The 26,578-nt window shown below is 36.0% G+C and overlaps 3 protein-coding genes across 3 annotated transcripts in view; 1 reads left to right on the forward strand and 2 right to left on the reverse strand.

Annotated features, from left to right (window-relative positions):
• Positions 1–706: 706 nt before the first annotated feature.
• LOC135689714 (uncharacterized) lies at positions 707–6,699 on the reverse strand. The gene is made up of 4 exons (XM_065207035.2): positions 6,467–6,699; positions 4,885–5,278; positions 3,317–3,444; positions 707–1,779 (listed from the first exon to the last, which is right to left on the reverse strand). Exons 1-4 carry the CDS (start codon positions 6,600–6,602, stop codon positions 1,559–1,561), a joined length of 879 nt encoding a protein of 292 aa, XP_065063107.2. The 5' UTR covers positions 6,603–6,699; the 3' UTR covers positions 707–1,558.
• Positions 6,700–9,539: 2,840 nt separating this feature from the next.
• LOC135689710 (protein tolkin) lies at positions 9,540–12,701 on the forward strand. Its single transcript, XM_065207030.2, has one exon. The coding sequence runs from the start codon at positions 10,394–10,396 to the stop codon at positions 12,068–12,070; it is 1,677 nt and encodes a 558-aa protein (XP_065063102.1). The 5' UTR covers positions 9,540–10,393; the 3' UTR covers positions 12,071–12,701.
• The window catches only part of LOC135689889 (telomerase protein component 1), a 41,118-nt gene continuing 27,002 nt past the window's right edge, over positions 12,463–26,578 (reverse strand). Inside the window, exons 39-56 of the mRNA XM_089108528.1 lie at positions 26,179–26,277; positions 25,584–25,847; positions 24,560–24,711; positions 24,335–24,434; positions 23,469–23,576; positions 22,657–22,764; positions 21,080–21,205; positions 20,372–20,518; positions 19,909–20,034; positions 19,124–19,209; positions 18,243–18,300; positions 17,963–18,075; positions 17,302–17,460; positions 15,750–15,867; positions 15,148–15,183; positions 14,378–14,584; positions 13,681–13,869; positions 12,463–13,310 (exon numbers count right to left, since the gene is read on the reverse strand). Coding sequence (XP_088964654.1) covers positions 13,188–13,310; positions 13,681–13,869; positions 14,378–14,584; positions 15,148–15,183; positions 15,750–15,867; positions 17,302–17,460; positions 17,963–18,075; positions 18,243–18,300; positions 19,124–19,209; positions 19,909–20,034; positions 20,372–20,518; positions 21,080–21,205; positions 22,657–22,764; positions 23,469–23,576; positions 24,335–24,434; positions 24,560–24,711; positions 25,584–25,847; positions 26,179–26,277 — 2,319 coding nt within the window. The 3' untranslated portion in view covers positions 12,463–13,187. The remainder of the gene's footprint in view (positions 13,311–13,680; positions 13,870–14,377; positions 14,585–15,147; positions 15,184–15,749; positions 15,868–17,301; positions 17,461–17,962; positions 18,076–18,242; positions 18,301–19,123; positions 19,210–19,908; positions 20,035–20,371; positions 20,519–21,079; positions 21,206–22,656; positions 22,765–23,468; positions 23,577–24,334; positions 24,435–24,559; positions 24,712–25,583; positions 25,848–26,178; positions 26,278–26,578) is intronic.

A 26,578-nucleotide genomic window follows, 5' to 3' on the forward strand; every position in this document is an offset into this window, starting at 1 on the left:
AAGTATTCACCTAGTACCTCTTCATCTGAAACTATAATCAACAGACACTTCCTAACAGCGAAATGATACCAATGAATATTTTCACCGGACTAAAGCTCTATAGATGAGACCTTAAGTCAACTGACACCTCCTCCCCAGTAACAAACAGCAGCTCTGTACCCAAAGGCTACAAGAAGGTCACAGTGTCCCTTATATACATATATTGTAAACCTTACACATATATTTTTAACACTCTAGTGAGTCTTTACAGTGCCTCTGGTTAGTAAAGCTATTCTTTCTAGCATAGTGTGTGGAATGCATAGTACACTTAATTCGAGGAATTTGATTAATAAAGATGACTCTAAGAATATCTATAAAATGATCTCCTACTTATTCAATATCGTTGAAAGAAATTTTTTAGTGATCCTAGCATGATTAATGTTAATCACGTAGACGAAAAGTCGATCTTGAGCAGATTCGGTTATCACAAGAAGAAGACATATGCGTCTTTAAGCATTAATATAATATTGCTTAAAACCCCAAAGAAACAGAGCAGTGGAGAGAGCTACCCTATAAAGATCAAGAACTTAAGTGACCATTAATACTGAGCCAGATTGATTCTAAGCATGTAGACGCTGATATGGCTCTAGAACCCAGGTGGCAAAGCCCCTAGCTTTACAAGAAATGGATTGAACAGGGGGGGATGCCATAAAAAATATTCGAAGGGTATGATTCCAGCTGCTTTATATATTATGCCTAACCACCAGGTACAAGTAGCCAAAACAAAAGTTCAAATAAAACTGGTGAAGGTGGCTGGTTCTTACATAATAACGAGAAAATGAATTTAAACATATACACGAAACTTAGAAATTATAGCAATAAGATTTAAAGTGGAGATATTTATAATATAAAAATTTACATGTCACAATTAAAATTTTACATTTAAGCAAACCATACAATTACATGGCTTTGAAAACTAGCACTTGGATTCAATGCTCTTGAGCATAACCCAATGCCAAGTTACTTAGTATGGTCTTAAAAACTTGTTAGAGCTAGGGCTGTTAACAAAGAACAAAAAGGGTAGAAAGGATTATGGTTTCTTAAATCATGCTTGACTGAACAAAAGGAATCGTTATCTTTCATGGCATTATTGTTTACCAGTTATAAATTTTCATCAGTCTCAATAAATCAAATTTTTGATTGGTATAATGATCAAAATTTTCTAAATAAGATGTCTAACGCAAAAAATTATATTGGAGAATGCAATGAGGGTAAAAACTGAAACATTGGACAGAAAAGAAAAAGAAGCCACGGTGGCTCATGACTTTCACTTTTTTAAAAAAAATTATCAAATGTATCATTGTATATTGTTTGATAAGTGAAAAAGTGATTGAAAATGTATCTAAATGCACATCAGGCATATAATTATGTAACAAATCTTGGTGAACCTTTGTTACCATCACTAAACTTACAACATAACCATGAAATTTTATGAACAGCCATGTTTTAAAGGTATATTTATACACTTTTCAATTTCTTAATAAATAACTGCATCTACTATTAGCATTACAGGATTAAATTAGTCAGTTTTCTCATGTAAAGCCCAACACTTGAACCTATTACAAAGCATTTTGATTATGGACTGGGCTTGTTCAGTTAAACACCAACTGGTAATAGCAATTACAACAATTGAAATGAATGACAAGGTAAGATAAATGTCACCTTGCTCATCTAATTTAGTGGGAAGAGGCCCTTCAAAGTCTTTGTCATCAGTACGCATGGATATATTTGAAGATAAACCTAGAAATGAAAATAATGAGAATACTTAAAATGCTTGCAGCAATAATTATTTACCCAAATACTAATATTTTTACTTGCTCCTATATACAATAAATATCAATGTGAAAAGAAATTAGAAACATTCTTAGCCTGAAAAGATGAAAATTTGAAAAAGGAATTTGAAATATCCTTAGCCTGATGAGATGGAAATTTTGATGTGAAAGGAAATTGGAAACATTCTTAGCCTGATGAAATGAAAATTTTGATGTGAAAGGAAATTGGAAACATTCTTAGCCTGATGAAATGGAAATTTTGATGTGAAAGGAAATTGGAAACATTCTTAGCCTGATGAAATAGAAATTTTGATGTGAAAGGAATTTGAAATATCCTTAGCCTGATGAGATGGAAATTTTGATGTGAAAGGAAATTGGAAACATTCTTAGCCTGATGAAATGGAAATTTCGATGTGAAAGGAAATTGGAAACATTCTTAGCCTGATGAAATGGAAATTTTGATGTGAAAGGAAATTGGAAACATTCTTAGCCTGATGAAATAGAAATTTTGATGTGAAAGGAATTTGGAAACATTCTTAGCCTGATGAGATGGAAATTTTGATGTGAAAGGAAATTGGAAACATTCTTAGCCTGATGAGATGGAAATTTTGATGTGAAAGGAAATTGGAAACATTCTTAGCCTGATGAGATGGAAATTTTGATGTGAAAGGAAATTGGAAAAATTCTTAGCCTGATGAGATGGAAATTTTGATGTGAAAGAGATTTGGAAAACTTTTTTGACGAACATTATGCAGCCTTTTGAAAGGGGCTGGGTCATGCATCCTAAACAGTGCATACACGATGTACTTCACTGAGATCTAAACAGATAGACAGTGGATCAGATGTTTCTATGGGAATGTTCCAAGGTTACACATTTAAATGGCAGAACGATAAAAAGTGAATGCACATCCAATGCTTCTTTTTACTCATTACTAAAAAGTTTACAGTGATGCCCGAAAGCTCTCATTTATACCATAATGAGACTTGACTTGGCACAAGTCAACATGATGCCTAGTCTGTACATTGAGGCGCATGTTCTAAAAAAACCCTAAAAATTGTTTGTATGATTAAAATTGCGCAGGCATAGGTACAACTTCTCTTGTACTGGGACTTTAGTTGGCTGAGGTAGGTTTGTTAGAATCATTGTTATAATGCTATTCGTAAACATTTATTATTAGATTTCATTTGGCTGCTTAAAGCCAAATTGCCTTGTTTGCAAAATATTTTTATTTCTTTTCACAAATCTGAAAATCATTTTCTGTCATAGTATCAACCAATGCTCTATGGACTAAGACCAGACCTCCCAAACCAGAAACCAAAAAGCTCTGCTTGATGTACATCAATCAGATTGGGAGTAAATCTTACTTTTCTCCTGGTAGTGAATTCACCCACATATAAAGCCATAAACACAAGCAAATTGTCTGACATAAACGTACCATTTTCAATACATGAAAAGTAGCTTGTTCAGTAGAGAAATATAAATGGGAAATTTTGCTAAGACATACCAGTTGTATGGCTGATGAAATCTTCTAATCCTTGTAACGATCTTGTTCTGTTGAACTTAGCAACTGGACGACCATTGTAGAAAAGAATTAATGTTGGAACACCAGTTACTCCAAACTTGCCAGCAATACTGAGAAAAAAATTATGTAAAAAAAGTCACAAAAGCCACTTAGCCAGAACTTAAATGGATCTCTCAGTTTTAAATTTATAACTGTAAAACAAACATTTTATGGTTATTGCAGATTTTCAAAAAAATATGTTCAGAGTGGGTCTTCAAAAAATGTTTGAGGTAACTTGTGGCCTTGTGTTTTTGTCAGTAATTGCTTTACAAACCAGGTATCAGACTTGACAAAGAAAAAGCAAAAATTGCATTGTTGCAAGATAAAAACAAAATCTGAAAATAACTATATTTGTAAGCTCACATTTTACCAAACTGTGTGCAGGTCTCTCCAGAAAAAAAAACAACACAACCTATAAGAAGCCCTTGCAAGTTTGGCTGCATGGGCTATTTAGAACTGTTGTTAATTTTTTTATATTTGAGTATTTACAAAGGCAAAAATACATTACAATGATAATTCTTTAAATACTATTTACCTTGATTTTCACCTTAAATTCTATTGTCCAAACAACAAAAGGGGGTTCAAAATGCACACAATTCCAATGAATCGCTATTCAATTCATGCTCAACGCAAAAAGTCTTTATGCAAGGAGAGACCATAACACCCTTTAATTTATCACATTGTAAAAAATATGGCGGAGCACTGGAATTGTGTTTAGGCTATTGTTCCAGATATTGTTCTTGTTAATTAGTCCACAACGAGGCAGATTGCCTTTAAGACCTCTTTCTCTTTATTCACTAACACCCTGATATTTAGCGGTGAGTAGAACAAACATTGGGGAGCTAAACTGTGTAGATAAAATGAGAATAATGGTTTGAAGAACTGCACGGGCAGAAAAAAGCCCCCGCAAATCTATTTTGCACGAGTGGGGGCTATAGCCGGCATCTCCAGGAAAGGCCTGTGTAAAACCTATGGAGATTCTTCCCTTAAGGTCCACCACAAGCAGGATTTAAATGGCAGCCATGATTTTTCCCAAGGGGCTATGCATCAATTTATAGAGGGTATGGGGTAGACTTAATTCTAGACTTTTTTAGAAATTTTCTGGATAGAAATGCTTTTACAAACACAGAGGAAGAATCCTTGGTAAGGAAATATGAGGTGTGGAAAAAGTAAAGTATTGAATGCCTGGCTAACTGAATGATCAAGAAGTGTGCAGGTTTGAATAGTAAGCTTTGCTCATTTTTGCAGCAACCATAAAAGATAACAAGTTCAAGATAAACAAGCCAAATTTTAGTGCTTCATCCACGCTCTGCATTTAGGTCCATATTGCTGAGAGCTGACTTAGATTAAAATGTTGTACTTTTTCTCCTGTCAATTTAAATAATCTTCCAATTAGTAATTTTCTGTCTGTTGAGGCTTTTGCTAAGACCCTTTCATCCTTTTAAGATTATCGCTGAGACTAAGGAACAATAACATAACATACATATACAAATAATAGAAGAAAGAAATACCTTGACAAATAATATGATTCAACTGCCAATACAGGTAAACCAAAGTAAACTCTTCCAACAGTATTTATCTCTGCAGCAAAATCTGCACAAAACTCACACCAACCAACATAAAAATACAACAAAAAGCAACTTTGACTTTCATTTGACTTTGCAATGACATCTGATAGCTGTGTGTCATTCTTTACTAAAACAACTTTTTGTTCCTCCTGAGAAGAAAACAGGGACATCAAATTACAGTTCCACCGTGCTTTTTCTTTAGTTGCTTCCTCCGTCTGTTCAGTTTCATTGAACTGTGTATCCGTTTCTTCTTGACCTAGTGTCAGATTCAATCCATCAAGAAAACTTGTTTCATTTATGAATGATTCTAGCTGCTCCTTTTTCTTTTGTATTTCATCTAACAGAATAAAAGAGCAATGACTTTGTGATGTATAAGGAATAAGTCATACTGCGGAACTGAGAAATTATATGACAATAATCATGGTTATGGGTTTAATTGTCAAATTAAGTTGCTATTTAAAACTGTTACAATTAATGAATAAATATCCAAAGCTTTTATTATGTGGAAACAAAAATTCAACTTTGCACCAAAACTAAAATATCATCTTATTAGTCACAGACATGTAATAAAAATTTTCAACAATTTGTTAGTTAAAATAAGCCAACTAGAAGCCAAGGGCAGCTGAAGTAGAAAAAAATTTATATTTTCCTGCTGAAATTGAGACACATCTTGTCCCCAATTCAAGTAAAAAGAGTTTTCACCATGTAAAGGACAGTTGGAAGAAGAGGCTACTTGTACCTGGTGGTTAGGAATAATATATTAAGCAGCTGGAATCATACCCTTTGAATATTTCTTATGGCATTCCCCCTGCTCAATCCATTCCTTGTAAAGCTAGGGGCTTTGCCACCTGGGTTCTAGAGCCATATCAGCGCCTACATGCTTAAAATCTATCTGGCTCAGTATTAATGGTCACTTAAGTTCTTGATCTTTATAGGGTAGCTCTCACCCCTGCTCTGTTTTTGGGGGTTTTAAGCAATATTATATTAATGCTTATAAGCTGCATATGTCTTATTCTTGTGATAACCAAATCTGCTCAAGATCGACATCTAACGACCCACGTGACTTTTCGTCTACACGATCATTTAACATTAATCAATGCTAGAATCACTAAAAATTTTCTTTCAACGATATTGAATAAGTCGGAAACCCTTTTGTATATATTCATGGAGTCTTTTGGATTCGGACGTACGTCATCGATTTTCATCTAACTTTCCACTAAACTATTTTAAAAGTGATTTTTTCCATTGCAGCAGCGATGTCCGGTGGATAGCAGTTGATGTAAAGCTAAATTTTGGAAACGGCGTAATTTAATTCGCAGCCTTGGACCGTCCAAACACCATTTCGGTAACGGACTAATTTAAAAATGAAGATTCCAAATCTATAACCGATTTTTGGCTAAAATGAAGAGAAATGAAGGAACAGTTGGAACTAAAAGAAGGACATCTTGGCACCACACACAGACAGAGACATGGAAATTGATTCGGGAAGTGAGCAGCAGAAGGAAAAAATGAGTTAATAACGAACCTGAAAATCGTTTTTCAAAGTCTTTTGCAGCATCATTTATTTCATTCTTAGCTCCAGCAACCTCCTCATTGTCAGCAAAACTTTTACACGTTAGTAAGGCCACGAAGAATGCCAGAAGCACATACTTGTCCGCCATGACAGTTTGGTAGTGTTTGGTATGAAACTCTATGCAGAGCCTCTTTTGAAATGGCCTCACATCCAAGTTTCTATAATCCTCGAATTGCCTCCTGCCCTAAAAAAGATCCCCCTCGAATGAGCCCCAACTGCTACCGCAAGTTCTCGAGTTGGACCCCTCAATTCGATGATTTTTGCCATCTGAGGTTGCCTTTGGCGTTTTATTGAATTACCAGAAAAATCCATAACATTGGTAACAATTGAATTAATGCTCATAAAGAAATTTCTCCTAAAATAAACGAGGTCTTTTAATAATGTCTTCTTAATGACTACAATAATTTTATAAGTCCCCAGGGGGCTAATTCGAGGATTTACGATGTACATTTTTAGAATTCTAGGCTTCTGACCACAATCAGTGGTGTTGCCACGGGGTGGACTGGGGTCAACATGTCAACCCCATCTCAGAAGCCGATTCTCTGATTTTTTTGAAGCCCGTTGAGAAACCTTTGGGGGGGAATGGGGTTGGGTTGATCAGATTCATTTCGATTTTCGCACTGGCAAAAAAGCCACCGTTACGAAAAATGCTGCTTGAGAAAGTTCCTTGTCCAGATATTTCAAAATAGATAAAAAAATTACCAGGTAAAACCCGATCGTCGTTCCACCTAGCAGTTTTGGAATCTATCTACATAAGCACGAAAAAACCGCTACTGTGTAGACAAAAGGAGTTCGTTTTCACCTTAGGACTCCATTGGTAACATTATCAATAGGCAAGCGGATTTATTCAAAGCCAGATAAAGAAACACTAAAAAAGGATTTTCCAAGAGTCTAAAGGGCGTGGCCGAGTAAAATTTGTTTTTGTCCACTCCAGTTTTTTTCGAGCTGGCGACGCCACTGACCGCAATAGGCATTTGGAAGGTTCTATCTTCGGTCAGAAAGTTTGAGGACAACAGCTTCAATATGGGATCGGCAAAACGGAAACAGGGGTGGATAAGCAACTTCAATCTGGTGATTTTTATTGATGATAATACTGGCAAAATGTGCGATGAACTTGGTTTTTTCTCTGTCTATTTTTTATGCATTTTTTAAATCGTTATATTTACATCCACAATATGAACACGTTGCGAATAATATTTTGACTGGAGAAAGTATGGTTTACTTTTTATTCACATTGCCCATTTTAATCAGATTGACGGTGTTGTCTATGAGTGACTATAGTCTGTTTTTGATATGCGTCGCCCTAAAGAGAGATTTCTTTGTTTTGGCTTTGGACTATTCTTACTCTATATGTGGAAAATTTGTTAATTGATAAATAATAAAATGACCTTTTACAATAGATTAGAGTTTGTACTTCAGTGTTTTCCAATTTGTAAACTATAACACATATCGTAGTTTCGTGGTACCGAATCTTCAAATCTTACGGCACCAAATATTTAAGGAAACAAACCAGAACTTTTAACCGTATATAAATTATCGTTTTTATTCTTGTGATCATTTGTATTTTTTTCTTGTTAATTTTTAACTTTCATTCTTGTGAATCTTTTAAATTTTGTTCTTGTCATTTTTTAACTTTTATTTTTGTGAATTTTAAAAATCATACTCTTGTAAATACTCACTTTTATCATGTAAAATACAGATCTTTGATTAATGCAAGTAGTTTAATTTACTAAACAAATTAACCTGTGTAGAATTGAAAGATTATTTTTATTTTTAGATATTTCAGTATTTGCGGTTTGACCATTCAACTGAAATAGAAGAGTTTGGAAAATATTGCTTGCGTATAGAGACCTCAATTGGTTTTGATTAACTTCAAGTTACTTAACATTGTTAACAGCTGTATTGCAAACCTATAGTTATTTTGAAAATAACGCGATGTTTTGAAGGTAAGCCTATAGTAGTAGAAAACAGTAAAAAGAAACAGAAACTGCAAAATTATGTTGATGATAAGAATAAAAATTTCCTTTGGTGTTTTACACGCTATTTTTATAAGAACAACGTCGTCATATAAGAAACATTAGGCTGAGATTTGTCCCCCAAAAAATAAAAACAATATAGGAAACAAGGCAGACTGAGATTCAACAAAACTCAAGGAATAAAATACCAGCAAAAACTGAAAAATAAAAAATAGCAACAGAAGAACAGAAAGCGATAAGAAAAATGGCAATGAAACAATAATTAATCAAACTAATCATAAACAAGTCAGTTTAGCACCATCGATATCGGTTTAAAATAAATATGAATAACCCCTTTGCTTAAACGCTTAAACATTTCGCCGGAAACTTTATTGCGCCCAGGTGAGCCTCTTGGTAAAAATTCCCTTAAAAAACGAGGAGCTTTTTATCACTTAGGGGTGTCTCGTCGGCAAATTTTTGAGCCTGTCGGCAAATTAAGAACAGTAAACAAACATTGTCGGCAAATGAGACTTGGAACCCCCCTCCCCCCTCCCCCTCTTGATTACAAAATCTAGTAACCACCCTGGGTTTTCTACCCATATTCCATCCTCGCATTGGAAAATTCTCCCAAATTACTCGGTTAAATTTAAATTCATCAGGTTACACTATTTTGTGCGATGGCCAACGATTCTAAAGTTGTTGGATGGCAAGCGTGCAAAAATGAATCTGAGTTAAATTGTGATTCAAGTAAAGGTTGATGTCTTCTTGCATTATACTTAAGTTCATTTAAACATATATTATACTATATTTCATACAATTATAGCACCATTTCACAATGTAATTCACCTGCAAAGGGGATGCTGGGGCTTGGAGCTCCGCATGCCTGACTGACTTATTCAACAAGCATATTATTTGCATCAAAGACCAACCATATAATGACGAACTTAATAGGGAGTTCTTTAAGGGCAAAAGTTATATGAATGCAGCAACAGTGTGCTTAAAAGACGCCTTTTTCCCCAGGAAAAGCGCTTTTGAAAATCTTTTTTCGTCTTCTGCGAAGGGCAGCTTTATCTCCGGGTCGTCATAATGTCCACCGTGGCTACCGGTACCTACCAGTAAACCAATGAGCCGGACTGCTCAGTTTACCATTGTTTGTTTCGGCGTTTGGTTTGGGATAAAGAACGCAAAAGCCGGCAGAAATTATTGTTAGTTTGCTATTTTCAATAAAAAATGACATTATGCCAGAAATGTTCAGCTTTCCTCAGTAATTTGTCCTCTTTTAGCAAGGTTTACCCTTCAACTTGAAATCTTAATATTAGCCATTTTGAGTTTGACCAGCTCCAATATAGACATAAATTACTGTTACTCTTTGGATAATTTTACTTGGGTCCAAACAGCAGAAAAGGCAGATCGCGGTTTCCAGTCATCACTGAACTCAATTTGGAGTCTAACAAAGCTACAAGAGATACCAAAATCAAGCGATGAAACTGTAAAAAATCTGTTTTGAATTATCGATTTTGCTACTGGTATTATGTTATTCCTATAAACTCGTTATAAATTTACTCATAAGGAAAATAAGCACAGGTCCGAGGTAAGGAGGGGACCAAGATGGGAAAAATACTATAGTTTGGTTTATATACTACACATGTTACAGTCTTTGGCTTTAGCCCGCAGAAAGCTTTATCTAGCCTCGGGCTTGAATAAACATGGCATGGTAATGCGTGACCACTGCGCAGCCATTCACTCGAGTGATTTTTGCACGCTTCGCTGCGTTGCATGATGTAATGTTAAGTCGCAGCATTAAGGTAAGGCTTGTGCGAGAAATCCTGTAATCTATTGCTAGGACAAAGTAAATGTGGAGTTGACATTTAAGGAAGCGATTCGCGATTGAAGCCGTGTGTCACCAAAAACATCGAAGCCGATAATGCTTTTGCGGGCACTTCTCGCGATTTTTGCTTTCGCACATGCTTCGAATTTTGCTTTCGCACATGAAAATTGTGGTTACAAGTTCACACAAGAAAGGAGCGGCGTTATGACTTTACCGCCATCACAGCAACACAACAAGACAATCGAGAACTATATACACTGCAAATGGACGATAGAAATGGCACCTGGCCATAAGATTGCGGTGGTCTTGAAGGAAATAAGCCTGGATGTAAACGACAGCCTTGTAATAACGGAATATCTAAACGGACACTCCACAGCTGAATTAAGCAACATAACATTTTTTGAACTAAAACCAGGAAGTGTTATATTTTCACAGTACAACAGATTAAAGGTTGAGTTATTCGCTGCAAAGAGAGATTATGTCGTATTTGATGCTTTCTTTGAAGACACGCACTGTGGCGGGCTGCTAACAGAGCCGCAGGGTCAAATCGTGGTTCCCTTGTCTCTGCACCTTTCTTCGTCCTTCCAAAACTGCAGTTGGAAACTGAATACAGGATCTAGCAAAATTATTAAATTATCATTTTCCCAGTTTTCTCTGCCTCCAGGTTCTTGCATTTTCCAGAACCTTGCTATCATGGAAGGTGATAATGATGATCAGCAGATACTGGGAGATTTCTGCGACGAAAATCCGCCAGCTGGAAGCATAGTGTCCTCACAAAATGCTATTACAATCGATTTTACGAAGCAACCAAGTTTCACTTCGGATTTGACGCCCCAGATTCCAAGAATTGTAATGAACTACGAGTTTGTTGATCGATGCAGCAGCAAAATGAGCGGGCTGTTTGGCAGCATCTCAGTGCCTCTGCATTATGCCACGTTCCAAACATCTACCCAGAATTGCCAGTGGGAAGTCGAGGTCCCTCCTATCCATTCAATATCATTGCGTTTTCTCAAGTATGCAAACGGGCCTTCGATCCCAGGCCAATCGCAAGAATTGGCCATATACGATGGTCTCAACATTAACGAAACTCGTCTGCTATGGTCTTCAGCCAACGGTATGTTTCCGCCAATGGAACTTGCAACGGAGACAAACGGACTAAGGATTGTTCGCAGAACTGTTAGAGACAACTACAGATCCAATGGGATATCTTTTCAAGCTGTCTATCAGGCACAAATTAATCTTGATACATCGACTGAAGATTGCATTTACATCGGAGAAAGGCGATTCTTCAGGTGCTCTAATGGACACTTTATTGATTGCGAATGGAAATGTGACGGTATTGCAGACTGTGAAGACGCAATTGATGAGGCTGAGTGCAGTGATGGGCAAGTTGAAGGCTTCTCTTTGACAAATCATGGAAACGACAATACCTTTAGTTTTATCAGAGGTACACTTTTAGTTCTTTTGCTCACAGTGTTCGTCCTATTTGTATGCTTGTTTGTGCTTTCAATGGACAGAGTACTGCATGAAAGACTACAACATTCCTACCAAGACAAAAATTCGCCTAAACTTCCTGCATATGAGATCCCCAGACTGCCTGCATACCGTGAACGTGATGCAGCTACGGAAACCTCATCACCTAGCCAGCACAACCAAGAAACACAAGCTATTTACAATCATGTTGAGGAAACGTCGATACAGTATGTTAACCAGAAAACAGACGTCGCGACGCAAGAAGGTCATAATAAGCCCAATGCCGAAGTGTGTGCGTAGCAGCTTCGAGTTTATCAAAATAATTTTCAGAAGTGTTTTATAGGGTTATTTTGTAAATAAACTTTAGTATGGATTTTAATTTGTTCAAATGCTGCAATAAAATTTTATATATTCTTAAAAAGAATTGTCTCTATTACTTGTAGAAAGCAATTAAATTATTAGAAGATACAAATTTCTCGTTTTTCTAATGGTGAGATAAGCATGAACTTTGTTGAAATTTTAGACACGGAAGCAAAATATGAGAATCCACCAATTGGTTCCTTACATGAAATCCACTCGATTTGAGCAGAGGTAACATAAGTAACTCACCACTGCTATTTTCCAGTACCAAAAACCAGTTTTCTTGACTCGGATAATGGAATAAACAAGATTTTTCAAAAGATCGAAACTAATTTAGGTTCTTCATACTTCCGTCTTTGGCTCTACAGGTGCAATTAAACACAAAATAAAAATAAAAACCAAAGTGTAATTCAAAAGATTTTTTAATAAAAAATGGATTCATTATATGTCTGGTTAAATTCAAATTTCTGTTGTTGATTATAAAACCTAATTATTATAAAAGTTTATCTAGGGTATATAGGCCGATAGAATTTTCAAATTATTACTCTGGAGGGTTATAGATAGATTATAATCTATTGGGTTATAGATATATTTAAAAAAAATCTAAACAAACTGCTTGATTTTGGATCACAGAAACTTCCAGCGTATGAACCTAGTTTTACGAAAAGCACATAATTTGAAATTGCTTTATTCCTTTATGTTACGAGCCTTCATATTACACATCAAATGGAACCCATTTTGCAAGAATCTGAGCAGACCAGACTTTGGTACATAACGGGTTTTGTCGTATACATTGCCCCTTTACTGGTTATGTTATGGAAACAATGCCAAGTTTAATCTGTCCAATCGAATCCTAACCCTAGGACCAAAACAATGTGCAAATTTAGAGTATCGATATAATATACTATTGCCCATATCCTAAATCAATGTTAATAAATTATGTTTAATCTATGCAAACGATTCAAATTAATAAGACGTGCAGTGACATAAATGTACATTATTTCCTAATGTTTCCAAGTCTGTCATCAGTAATTTTGGAATGAACATTTCAAAGTAGTTATCTTAAAAATTTCAGCATTTCTACATTCCCAGTCTTGTCTCCAGCAAATATGATGCAATCTCCGTTAACTGATTTTGCATCTAGAGTCGTGATGGGCCCTCGACAGAAAAACAAGCCAATCTGAAAAATAAAATCGAAAATCAAAGTTTGCAGTATATTACTTGGCAGTGAATAGGCATTATTTTTTTATTGTAATACACACGATTTAGCGAATAAAAATCAGCGTAACGGTGGCTTTCCGATCGATTTGCTCTGGTCATGCTCCTATTTCTGAGCATGCGCAAAGCTTGGCTACTGAGCATAAGGTCGTGTTTGCAAAATGGTCGCTGAAGTCACATTAACAGGTGACTTTCGAATGATTTGCAAAAAGTCATGAATTCGCGTCAATTTATCAAACGTAGACCTCGTTTACTGTGAGCTTTTCTTAATAAATCAGCTTTTCATATAGTCACAGCACAGGCTCCGGTCGGATACATTTCGTCAAACGTACCTGTTTTACTCCGCCCGCCTCTACAAACTCCACCAGTCTTTGATTGAATGCCGGGCTTGTGACGTCACTACTTGCGGCTATGATTTCGTGCAAAGCAGTCAAATCCCATATCTTGATAGTGGTATCCGAAGATGCAGTTATTAACAATTTGTCAACAATTGCTATACCCGTGACTGCACTCTCATGTACCTAGAAAAGGAAGTCCTAATCATTTTCAGGAATGTCAATCGCAATTTTCCTCTTTATATCGACATCTCAGAAAAAATTGAACGCCTAGTTAAGAGTAACAGTTATGAACCAATAAGCGAAAGAAATTATGAATTTTCATCCGACAGTCTAATGGATTGGGACTATTAAGTTCTCATAGGCAAGTGGTTTATGACAAAAAATAATTATGTTGCTTTGCATGCTTTTGGGAACATTTTTTGCCCTGAGTCCAAAAATAATGTTCTCCTTTACATGTCAATAGACAAAAACCTAACTTTCTCTAAACGATCTTCCTTGCAATCTTCAAAGGAATAAAACTACTAACCTAGAAAAAAATGACATACAAATCTAAAGAAAGTACTGAATGAAGAAAATACACTAACATCCAAATTCGCATTGATTGTAGCCATAACTGTGTATAGTTTTAAATTTATAAAAAGGTCACATGGGTGAGCAAAAGATTTGGCTCCTGGCTCCTTTAGAACCATACCTTTAGAACTGGCTCCTCTAGATCGGGATTAATGACAAATCCTATACATCCTTCTGAAGTTGCAAATAATTTGCATCCTTTGCCAGAACAATCAAACAGTCTAGCTGCGTAGATGGTTATCTTGTCATCTTTCTCCAGGTCTAGACGTTCACCTTCAGGTGAATAGCGAATGGATGATTCTGCTCTGTTGATTGAATCTAGCGAGACCTGAAGCAAAATGACGTAATTATGAAAGAGCTTTGAATAGATAGCTAAAGATACTATGTTGTTTGGGCTATTTGGGTTGAAAGCAACTATGATAGTTCTTAAAATAATAAGTGTCGATGCTATCTGCAAGTGCAAACGAATTTTGATGTTTTTTGGCTAGTCTCATTCTCCCCTTTATTCATAATCATCCTTAGTTACAAATGAGTTAGAGTTACATTGGCTGCCACAAAATACATTTCCTCTTTGAAGTTCAAATATACCCAATTCCACTTTACACTGATAATGCTTCTTTCCTAGAAAATTTGCTTTTGAATACAGTCTAACGTTAAAGTTAGCAAAACATTAGAAAGTGAGCAAGGATAGAATTAAAAGTTTTAGTTTTGAAACCGTCTGCAAATCTGAGCAACGGCAATCGACCTTACTCTCCTAGCCAGCAGTTTTTACCATTAGAAATACTGCATTTAATGGAAAAAGTCCAGAATAGGCGAAACAATATAAATAAAATCTTTAGCGTTTTGTGTAGTTTAAAATACATAAAAGCATCTTTAAGAGAATTAGGCTACCTCTATGAGAGATTTCCAAGCCGAATCTTTTCTTTTCTGGAAAATAAGAAATTTTATTTGTGAATAGGGGTTCTAATGAATTGTAATCTGTCCCACTAAGACGAAGGCTCATCATCATTTAAAGAAGTTATGGATTAAATCAAATGGAGTGTCCTGTCTTAGAGGAAAAAAACCCCAGTCCATGCTATCGGATTAAATCAAAGCCTTTCAATTAACGCAATCCAACAGCCAACAAATTTAAATGTGATTGATACAAAACGATGTTATGATAAATCGTTAGAAATATCATGCAAAATATATGATTTACCAGAAATATAGCAACAGCTTATGAAGCAATCACGTTTCTCTACATATTATTAGAATATTAGAATTATAGAAAACAACGAAGAAAGAGAAAAACAACATTGATTCGGGCTGAAAAGGAGATTTCGAATATACAAGAGCAACGTAAATTGGAAAACTGCGAAAATTGCATTTTGTCTCCAATTTTGTCCGGGATTGTAGCTGAAAGAAAAGATAGTCAACACAGGTGATAAGAAAACAAAAAAATAGGTAATTAATTGACAGATGACAATTATTATAGCTTTAAATAATTAACAAACCTTTTCGAAAATGTTTAGACTGCAGATATGGTCATCTGTGATGGCTGCCAAAACTGTCTTTCCACCTTTCATAACTTCTAAATCCATTATCCAAGGCTCATTCAGCGCATTGGAAATGCTTCAAAGAAAACAATGTGGAGATTAGAAAACTAGAATTTTAGCAAATTACCACTTAAAGTTGTTCAAGATAAGATGGGAAAATCCATTTTTTAAGAAATAGTTCTAAAAGAGTCAGAATCTACACAGATACAGAGTTTCTTTGGAAAGATTTTCGTATTGGGAAAAGTATCCTGAGATATTTCAAGAAATCTTTCAGAAAAATATACTAGATAAATAACTCTGCGGCAAAATATCTTGATTAGTGTCGAAAGGTACTGGAAAAGAAAGATTCGTAACAGTGACAGACACTTGGGGGGTGAGGGGGTGATCACACCCCCCAATATTTTGGAAGACAATGGGCGTTTGTTCTAAAATAATGGGGAAATGTGACGTCTTGCTTTCCCCAATATTTGACCAAGTGTCCGCCCCTGATTCAGAAAGGAAGATTAATAATGCTAAAGAAAAATTCAGAGAACTGATGCATAGGTAAAGGCAACAGAGGACCATTAAAAGCAAAGCTTATGATAAAGACAAAAAAGGTATGGAAGAATGAAAGGTTTAACAAACACAAGCCGTCAAAGCAAAAACTGGGGCAAGAAAACGGGGTCACTATTAGAGTCAAAAAACAAGAACACGTGGCCTGACAATGTATCGACAATTCTTTACAATGGAAGAGTTACATCAACGTTTTCTTAGAGTTTTTTATTTTGGACCACATAACCTAAGTGGGAAATATCAGCTAAATTTGTTACAAATTTGTTGAGATATGGCGAAATGAACAATACAAATCCAATTCTCAATTTACAACTTGGTCTAGGTTCTAAACGTTTTGAACTCAAACTTGATTGATTTTGCATATTAAAATGACGACGTCATAGTTTTTATTCATTTTTTTCTGGAGACGAAACCCTCAGGCCTTTGTTTCGAAACAATACTGTCTTAAACCAATCAGTGTTGCAGGGTCATAGCACATGCGCATGGATAACCGTATTTGCACAGCTGTTCTGTCTATGACCACACACCTCTTGAACTTCCCGTCAGGGCTTCAAATGATAATGAGCATGTGCAATGACTCTAAAACGGGGGCTAGTGCAGGTCTGGAAGACGAGCATGATTCATCTCCCGAACAATCATGGTGTGTTTTCAGGTAACGCGCCCAAAAGTAAAAAATTCTAAACACGAACTCTGTAATGACGTAATGTTAGATGAGTCTTGAAAAATTTTTAGGCCGGACATAAAAGCTGAATTTGAACGTTTACATTTCAAGAAAGGCCAACGCTGTAAACTACAAGAAAAGTTCTTTTTAAATTGAATAAGTTAAATATGGTTTTTTAAAATACGCCGACATGCAGAAAAAAAGAAACTTAGTTATTTCTGCTGGGTCGAGTTAATTTTTTGCTTGCGAATGATCAATTTTTTCAAAATGAATCAGTTCATAGAATGATAAACTCACAAATTGTCTGTCATTATAGAAGTACGCGCCCATTTCCTGGCATCATCGTCATCCATCCAACAAACTACAAAAAGGCTGTAAGCAGCAATGGCAAGTAAATTCCCCTGGCGATTGATACAAGTGATTGGGTACGAGTGGCCATCAGATGAAATGTCCATCCTAAGGACAGAAAATCTCTTTATTAAACTTTCAATTACTTTAAACATTCGCCACTGAAATATGTCTTTAAAACGAAGTTTTTCAACTATTCTACCGAAAGGCTTTAATTGTAGTGTTTAAAATTTTTTACACGAAATAATAAAAAGGCAGCAATTCAATTACTAGCACATGACCAAAATTGTTGTATGAGAATCCACTAGATAGAAATTCTCTTGAAGAAATATTCGCAAATCTATTCCTTTATTCCATTAATCTTAAAATAGTCATTGCAACTGCCAAAGATGGTAAAAAGCGGCTTAATGTAAGTTCAGGATTAGACAGTACTTTTTTGGACCAATGAAATAGATAATTGCGTGGATATATAGAAAACATTCCTGGCAAAATGGTTAAAAGCACACATAAGGGACATCAGCTGCAAAGCCTGCAGTACCATTCTAGGTATATAGGTAAATCAATTAATTGGAAAATCAGTACTAATTTGTTAAGAATTCATAATACATACGTGTCGACCAACTGGCCACTCAGGGTCCAAAAACAGAGGCAAGCAAGGTCATCCCCTGTGACAAATCGCTCATCGCTAATGAAACACGCAGCATTAACACTCTTTGTACTCGCCTATGACAAATAGCAGAATTCATGACAAACAAGAAAGTGGTAAGGTGCTTGTCGTTCAGCACTATGTCCAGAGGAATAAACAGATATATATAGGGAGATAGTAGTCAAAACTGTAAGATTCAATGATCAAAAAATTTATCAGCGATCAGAAACAAACAGATACATGCCTGAAAAGTTGACAGCTGACTGTGGGGAGAGAGGCTCCAAACACCGACAAAGCCATCCCTGTTGGATGAGGAAATTTTAAATTACTTCAAAAGACCTGCGGCTTCTTACGTTCGGTTGAAGTTGTTCAAAGTCATCACTCAAAGAATCAGATTGAATAACGATACATCAATATACCACACATGGTAGAATACATTCAATACCATATCATACCATAAAATAACATACCATACCATACCATAAAATAACATACCATACCACACGATACTATACCATACTATACCACACCATACCATACCATACCATACCATACCAATCCATACCATACCATACCATACCATACCATACCATACCATACCATACCATACCATACCATACAATACCATACCATACCATATCATACCATACCATACCATACAATACCATACCATACCATACAATACCATACCATCATACCATACCATACCATACCATACCATACCATCATACCATACCATACCATCATACCATACCATATCATACCATACCGTACCATACCATACCATACCATACCATACCATACCATACCATACCATACCATACCATACCATACCATACCATACCATACCATACCATACCATATCATATCATACCATACCATACCATCATACCATACCATACCATACCATACCATACCATACCATACCATACCATACCATACCATACCATACCATACCATATCATACCATACCATACCATACCATACCATACCATACCATACCATACCATACCATACCATACCATACAATACCATTTTTAAAAGTTTTGCGTTTACAATCCTGATGAAAAATACAACTAAGCACAAAAGCAGTTTCTTTATTTTAAATGCATATGAACGATTTACCTTCCACATGATGCAGCATACTTTCCACTTTCGGATATTCTAATGCATTTGACTTCAGTTGAGTGAGTACGATCTCTAGCTTCGAACTATGGAAAAATTATGACATTTAAAAAAAACTACACTTCTTAGATCATAAGAAAATGAAATTATAATAAACAATACATCCAAACGCAGCATTTATAAAACTCAGTGAATCTGACCATAGATTAATTCAGGTTTGAGCGTTATTACGATAAGATATCAACAATACTTTACAAAAATCTTAATGGTTTTTAGGGCAAAAAAAAATTCATGGAAGCATCTAGAGAAATGATTATTCAAAAGGAGACTTGCAGGAACTTGTCCAGATCTACTAGTTTGAGACAACAGACATTTCAAGCACATAGTTGAAGGCCCTAGGAAAATATTGCAATTGATTTCTGTTTTATGCCATGTTTTCTGTGTTGCAGACTGAAAATGAAACTTGAGCGTTGTCTGTAGAAACAGCCACAAGTTACAATAAACAGCTGTTTTGGCAGCTTACTACATCTATTTACAAAACGTTGGATGGTTACATCAGAGTATTTCAGTTGCATAAAACTTTCTGCGATTTCTTTTTTTTAACAAAACAAATTGAGATACGAGCTTCGTTGACAAACAAAATTTCATCTTGAATTTGGGTACTTCCATCTGTGATCAAAGAACAAGCATGTTCTTGCAGGTTAAATCTAAATTGTTCAAATCAGTATCAAAACAAGCTATGGAAGAATGTGTATTGGCTTTTTTGAACGTTAACAAAAAATTACCATCGACTGGTCCCAGCAATTGATTGACTTGTCATAGCTACCGCTGAACACATCATTCCCATTGGGGCTAACAACAACACTGGATACTACATCTGTATGACCATTCAGATTCTCAATGAAATGAGGCTGTAACGAAATCGAGACAAGATGAAAGTCTACGAACAAACATGGCGTAATCTGATGATACAGTTTTTTTGCTGCCAAAGAGGCCCCTTCTCTTAAAGAATATTTTGGCAAAAAGAGGTTTGTGATATTTATTGCAGCTACTGTTTTGTTTCAAATTATTCCTTAAAATTTGCTTTGTCTTATCTTGATGATGTAGCTCCGAAATGGTCTTTCACAGGCGTTTTTAAACAATGCTTGTAGATGAAAACAGCCCACAGTCAGGTCTCTAAAGCTGGACCTCCCAGGTACAGATCAATAAACTAAACAACAAGGGTAAACGTTCTTTTGAATCACTTACCACGAACGGCTTCCATTTCTTTGCAGTCCCATCGTCACTTGTCGTCACGATTTCTACCTGTTCCAATTTTGGCTGCTTGTTTTTGATCAGCTGGTTTGTCGACATTTCACTGGTGTCATCAAGCTCCCAGTGGTCAATACTTTCATCCTGAAACAGAGCGAGCCACAGTTTAAGCAATCAACTACAAAAAGCTTGAACAGGACGATAAAAAGTGAGACAACTCCAAAAATGTACCACGTATCATTAGATGCCTATCTTTCAAACCTCAAACGTAAATCATTATCAACTGAAAATCAAAATGTGCCGGTGCAGCAAATGTATAATTCACCCTCGACTGTTTACATAAAGATCAAATATGATTTAAAACTTTCACTACACTTTAAATGCAAAACAATGATAACAAGATTTTAGCGGGTTGATCGTAGATATTTTTTCAGAAAATACTCTTGCTATGATAAATTTTACAAATATAGCTTCTTTGTACATACAAATTTTCCGGGTATAAAATTCTATTTCATTTCGATACAGATAAGAAATCGAATCTGATTCTTTGAGTGATGACTTTGAACAACTGCAACACGAAGTCATAGCTATACTGCATGTGAAACAGCTCAGGTTTCTACGATGGATTTCTATAGTTTTGATATTTACTGTCATTGTTAAGAAAACAATATTATGAATCACTATTCAGAAAAAACTGTTGCATACCCCTTGTTTCCACAGGCAAAGCCCATTTGCCCGTTCGCTATGTGCTTGTAGCGTGGTGATCTCCACTCCCTTATGAGTCCAAACTTTCAAAGAGCCGTCAAAAGACGTAGATACCACGCAACCAAACTGTAGGAATTACAGTTCATAGAATTGAGATACTCAATGAAAAACATGTTGAAGCAACTGACAAAAGTACTCTAAGGTCCTTAATAGAAGGGGGGGACGCTTATTAATTTTTTGATTTTTTTCTGAAACCCCCCCCCCCCCCCCGGAGCTTATTTTTGGACCTCCGTTTATTAATTTTTATATGCAGTCATTCATATCCCTTATTTCATTTGTCCTTTGATCTTGCAGGTGTGAAATTTCTGTAAAGTTTCTCTTAAATGAAGAGGTTGCATTGTACAAAAGTTTTAACATAGAAAAGTAGTGACATCCTAAAAAGATTTACATAGGCCTGACTGATGTACACAATGATAATTAGCCTGCTCATTTTAGTAATACAAAAATACGTTATTACATGGTGATAATTGTCATTTTGCTATCGATTGTCTTCAGAAGAAAATCTCCTTTAACCCCAAAAAAGAATCATCATGTGATTTTTCAGGTTTTTCTCATTTCTAACCCCCCCACTTACTAGGACCCCCCCCCCGCTTATTTATTTTTTGAAAAATTTCTGACCCCCCCCCCCCCCAACTATCAAGATCCCCTTCTACTAAGGACCTTAGATAAGCAGCATAAGGGATTGGAGGAATTTTTAGCTTGTCAAGAGATTTCCGTCACTTCAAAATGACGATAATTGAAAATGGACAGATTTCATGATTCTTCGTTGATGCAGACACTAACAAAGCTAGACATAAAGCACGGGCGCTTTAAGGAAAAAAGAGAGAAAGACGGGATGAAATACGCTCACTGCCAAAAGTCTTGGGGCACTTTTGTCAACTTATAAGGACGCATTCAATCATCCTACTTTACTCCTTTTAACAATGCTGGATTACTACAAAGGATGTTAAAGTATAGGAAGTTTCCTTGTTTTATGATATTGAGCTGAACTATAAAAATCTGTTGGTTGAGAAGGAGAGGGTCCGTAATTTTTTAAGGGCCCCCCCCTCCCAATATGTGGAGATTTTTTAAGATCAACCGAAAATTCTTGTTGGGCGTTAGAAGGAATTTTGAGAGGAATAGCAGCCATGAGGTATTTTGGATCGGAGAGTGAAAAATATTGACTTTTAGAAAAAAAGACGAAAGGGAGTAAGAAAAGGATGAGGAAAACATGGAGATACAAATGAAATAGAAAAGCAAAAAGTGGATGGATTGCAAGCGGGAAAGATATAAGAATAGGCTATGGCGAATGTGAAAATGTAAACAAGTCAATACGACGGGGAAAATGAGAAAAAGATTAAATGAAAGAGGCCACAAAAAGAGGGGCCAAAGAACAAAAAACGATGGAAACAATACAAGCAAGAAAGAGCGGACAAAAAAGGCTTAGAAAAGTACGCAAAAGAGGAAGAAGAAGATGGTACAGAAACAAAAACAATATATTTACGCGAGGAAAGGGCAAAACAAAAGAATTTAAATACCTTATATGCAACATCATTGACAGCACTTGTGTTCCCAAGAAACTCATATTTTTGTGTTCCTGTTTTGGCATCCCATAATTTCAAAGTAAAGTCATTTGAGCCTGTTACCTGCAAATAGCATGAGAATAACTGATTCAAGCTGGTATGATATATATCAAAGAACATTTATTGAGAAAACATCAAATAGATGATTTAGCATATATGATTTAGCATTACTAAAAATCTGTCCCCCATCACATTGGACTGATGTTCTAAGCTTACTTGAAGCTCATTCAAAGGGAAATCTTGCTTCAAATCTCAAGACTTATAAACAAAGAAAAGGCCTAACTTGGACAAGTATTTCAGCCTTTCAAGATTCAATTGCGAGTTATTAATTTAACGTACATCAAGAAGCAAAGGAGTTCCATATACAATCCGAGGTTGAACGAAAGTCACATGTCCTTAGTAACAGCATGATGTCTCTAATACAACAGGCTGTTGCCAAGTATCTCTAGTACTTGCTGGCCTATATATTCCAGCAGCACTTGTGCCAGCTGCAACATTTGAATCTCAGAGCAAGGACTCTCAACCCGTAGAAGAAACGCTAGAGCCTTTGAATGAGATGATACAGATGGCTAAAGATTCCTAACCTTGGGGTTAAACTTCATCCGCCACCCTAGCAAGTTTAGTTGATACTAGATACTATACGTGAGAACACGATTGGGCATTCAAACAAATGGAAAACCTTAAACTTGGATTACGAGGAAAAGGAAGATAGCTAATAAGGTAGGCAATCTAAGTTGTAGAGGAAGAGTCATTAGAAACAATCTTACCACGAAATCTCCAACATCTGACCAAGCACATGCATTTACCCAATCGCGATGACACTCGTTCAGCACATGAAGTGGTGCTTTGTTCACAACATCCCATATGACAATAGACTGGGGAAAAATTGACGTAACCGCCAGGAAATCAAAGAATACAAACTTTGAATAGCAAAAGGTTTCTACGCTCACAATAACAAGGCATATAAACTCTTATCACAGGGTTCCCTGAGACTCTAATTTCTCCATCAATGGCTTTCAAAATAGCTTTACGTATTTGATATATGTTGCTTCATATTTCAGTTTTTTAAGGAGGGTTAGCCTCCAATAAAAACTCAATTACTGTTTAAAATGAAAAAACTTGGATTTAAAAGAACATAATAAAGAAACCTATCCACAATTATACATTAATTACAATAGAACTAAAAGCTGAAACCCAAACAGATATTAAAACTAGAGGAGGATGTCGTCCTAGATTCAGCTGAAAGGCTATTCCATAGTTTGCAAATGAGTGCTCTAATTGCCTTCCAAACCCACTTTGCAAGTTTTCCCTACATTCTCAAGAGCTGACCCTCTCGAAGAGATGTCTAAGAAGGTAGAGCATGGTTTTCTCGAAACATGTACCGCTTTCTCTTCCAAGAGTTTTCGAAGAGTTCAGGATTATTGAAAATTTTGGTAATGAGAAAAAGAACAGAATAAGTCTTGAAACATTCTGTGGTTGAGACATCAAATTAACTAGAGGACACAGCCCATCCAAAGAAGCATTTTTAGAAAGTAACACCAGCAAAACTTTGCATGGAAAAAGTTATTCTATTTTTGTAAATACCAATGTACTTAAAATGTCTTTAGAAGCCTGCTGAAATAAAAAAAAATACCTTATCAGTTGAGCCTGAAACCAATTTCGTTTCACAAGGTGAGAAGTCACAACACGTGACGTAGCCAGTATGATGACGCAGGGTTGCTGACGGTTTGGGACTGCAATAACAAAAAATATAACCACGATCAGGGCTTTTATGTATTTGAAATTTTTGACCTGAATTTGAAATGCACTTTTACAAAACACATGGATCTAAAAATAGTCTTTAAAAGCAGCTACACACTTTGAGTTCTCTTCCAAAAATAGGATGTCCCAGAGCATTATGGTGTAATCTTCTGAGCCTGTGGCAACCTGAGAAGCAGTCATTCTCACGCAACGGACTCCTTCCGTGTGGCCTTCCAAGGTGGTTATACTGGAATCCTTGAGTTTCACAATCTGGTGATATAAAAATAAACCCGATTTAAATACACTGAATCAACTTTTGTGTTTATTAGAATAAGTCACACATTCCATATTTACAATTGAGAGAAACTGAACTTTTGAAACCAGTCAGAAACAAAATATGAGACCGGTTTTTGTAAAGAGTATCGCCTTAATGGAAATATGATTAGGTATAACCTGTGGGAAGATTAAGTCCTAACTCGGACATTAACGATTCTTATTCTAACTCGGAGTGTTAAAAATTCAAATCCTGATTCGGATGTTAACTGAAGATTCTTTTTTTACTTTACCCATTCTGCTTCTGCTTTATGCGCAACTAATTTTGATTTTTACTGAATTTATTTAATCCCAGGAGAAAGAAAAAAAAGAGTCTTTAAGAAGATTACAATAGAGTTGTGTATGCAAGCGTGATGGTGATTTCAAGCTGTTCTTGCACGTGAAGCTATGTCAGTATAAACAGTCTGTACTGAAATGTTAAGGTCACACATCGATAGTTTGTTTGCAGATAAAAATCCCTTCCCATTCCTCCCCTAAGACTTTAGAGTAGCTGTACTGTAGTGGCGAATTTTCATTCTACTTGATGCCAAGCTCATGATTTAGCTAGAATTGATAACATTAGCAATCTTGTGTTAGGTTTGCAAATATCTTTCGTAATCCTCGTAACATATCCATCTTATCTTAATTGATCTATTCACTTGTTTGTCATGTACACGTTCATTCGCAAACTGCTGATAAACTAGTACTACTATTATCAAAGACTCTTACAAGTAAATGTAAGTAGCTACTAAAAAATGCTGTTATTTTCGGTTGATTGAAATGAATCAGAAAATCACATTCTCCAAACATATGCAGGCAATGCTACTCACTTTCGCTGTACGATCATCAGATGCAGAAACGAGGTATTCACTATTTTGAGACACACACAGACTTCGAATCGACGACTTGTGGAGATTGTATTCCCTCAGTACGCTTCCATCGCTGTATCGAAATGATGCGAGTTTACCAGAATTGTAACCAACGTGGATGTACATGCCAATGGCATCAATGACAACAGCCAAAGCCCAGTCATCTTCGGCACCAGCTGCTTCGCTATATGTGCCACATGGTTGACCTAATGAACCAGACCATACCTAAAAGGGAATTATATTCCATTCATCAAACTTCTATTTAAATAGAATAATCAGTCCTTTAATGAGCAATTAATATAATGACGATTACAGTTAACCGGTATATCGAATGCTACCCCACGCCGTATAGGCTGGGCTGGGCATGAGCGTGTTCCACCATTGCGTAAGGAGCTACTGCAATCATAACCTATCGCCAGCGTAGTCCAACTACATATACAACTACTATTTGGTACCAGCCTAACTATGTTGGATGAAACCTATGCAAAGCTAGTTTTTGATCGAAAAACATACTTACAGAAATTGCCCAGGCAAAAAACTGCTCTTTAACACAAACCTTGACTGAGCTGTCCGCGCAAGCTCCAATCATCTGTAAACCAGTTGCAGTATAGCAAATGCTATTGATTGCCAATGAGCCGATGGAGAATTTCCCTACCTAACGTCAATCAAAGAAGAGCCATTAAATATGAAAATATCAATACATTATGTGTCTACTTGAAACCAAATTGAATGTAAATCAATATAGATTTATTTGATACAAGCAAAAGTCAACCGAATATGTAGTTAAACCGACCAATGTATTAAAAAGTTTTCAATAGGCCTGGGCTGCCTTCCTTCGCGGAGCTGTAATCCGATTCTCATTCTATATTTTATGGTAAAACCTATAGAAACTTATATACCTTCTGCAGTTAAGAGATACCGTCCTCAATAGACATTAGTCGTTCACTTCTTCAAAA

Source organism: Rhopilema esculentum, chromosome 5 (assembly GCF_057945365.1).
Source record: "Rhopilema esculentum isolate cy_ngs chromosome 5, ASM5794536v1, whole genome shotgun sequence".
Taxonomy (NCBI): domain Eukaryota; kingdom Metazoa; phylum Cnidaria; class Scyphozoa; order Rhizostomeae; family Rhizostomatidae; genus Rhopilema; species Rhopilema esculentum.

Bases quoted from the DNA above. Each gene is read 5' to 3' on its own strand.
- LOC135689710 (XM_065207030.2), top strand. From the start codon at position 10,394: ATGCTTTTGCGGGCACTTCTCGCGATTTTTGCTTTCGCACATGCTTCG.
- LOC135689714 (XM_065207035.2), bottom strand. From the start codon at position 6,602: ATGGCGGACAAGTATGTGCTTCTGGCATTCTTCGTGGCCTTACTAACG. The intron at 3,445-4,884 runs GTATTTCTTTCT...TTTTTTTCTCAG, and splicing joins GAATCATATTATTTGTCAAG to TATTGCTGGCAAGTTTGGAG. The intron at 1,780-3,316 runs GTATGTCTTAGC...TTTCATTTCTAG, and splicing joins TTTCATCAGCCATACAACTG to GTTTATCTTCAAATATATCC.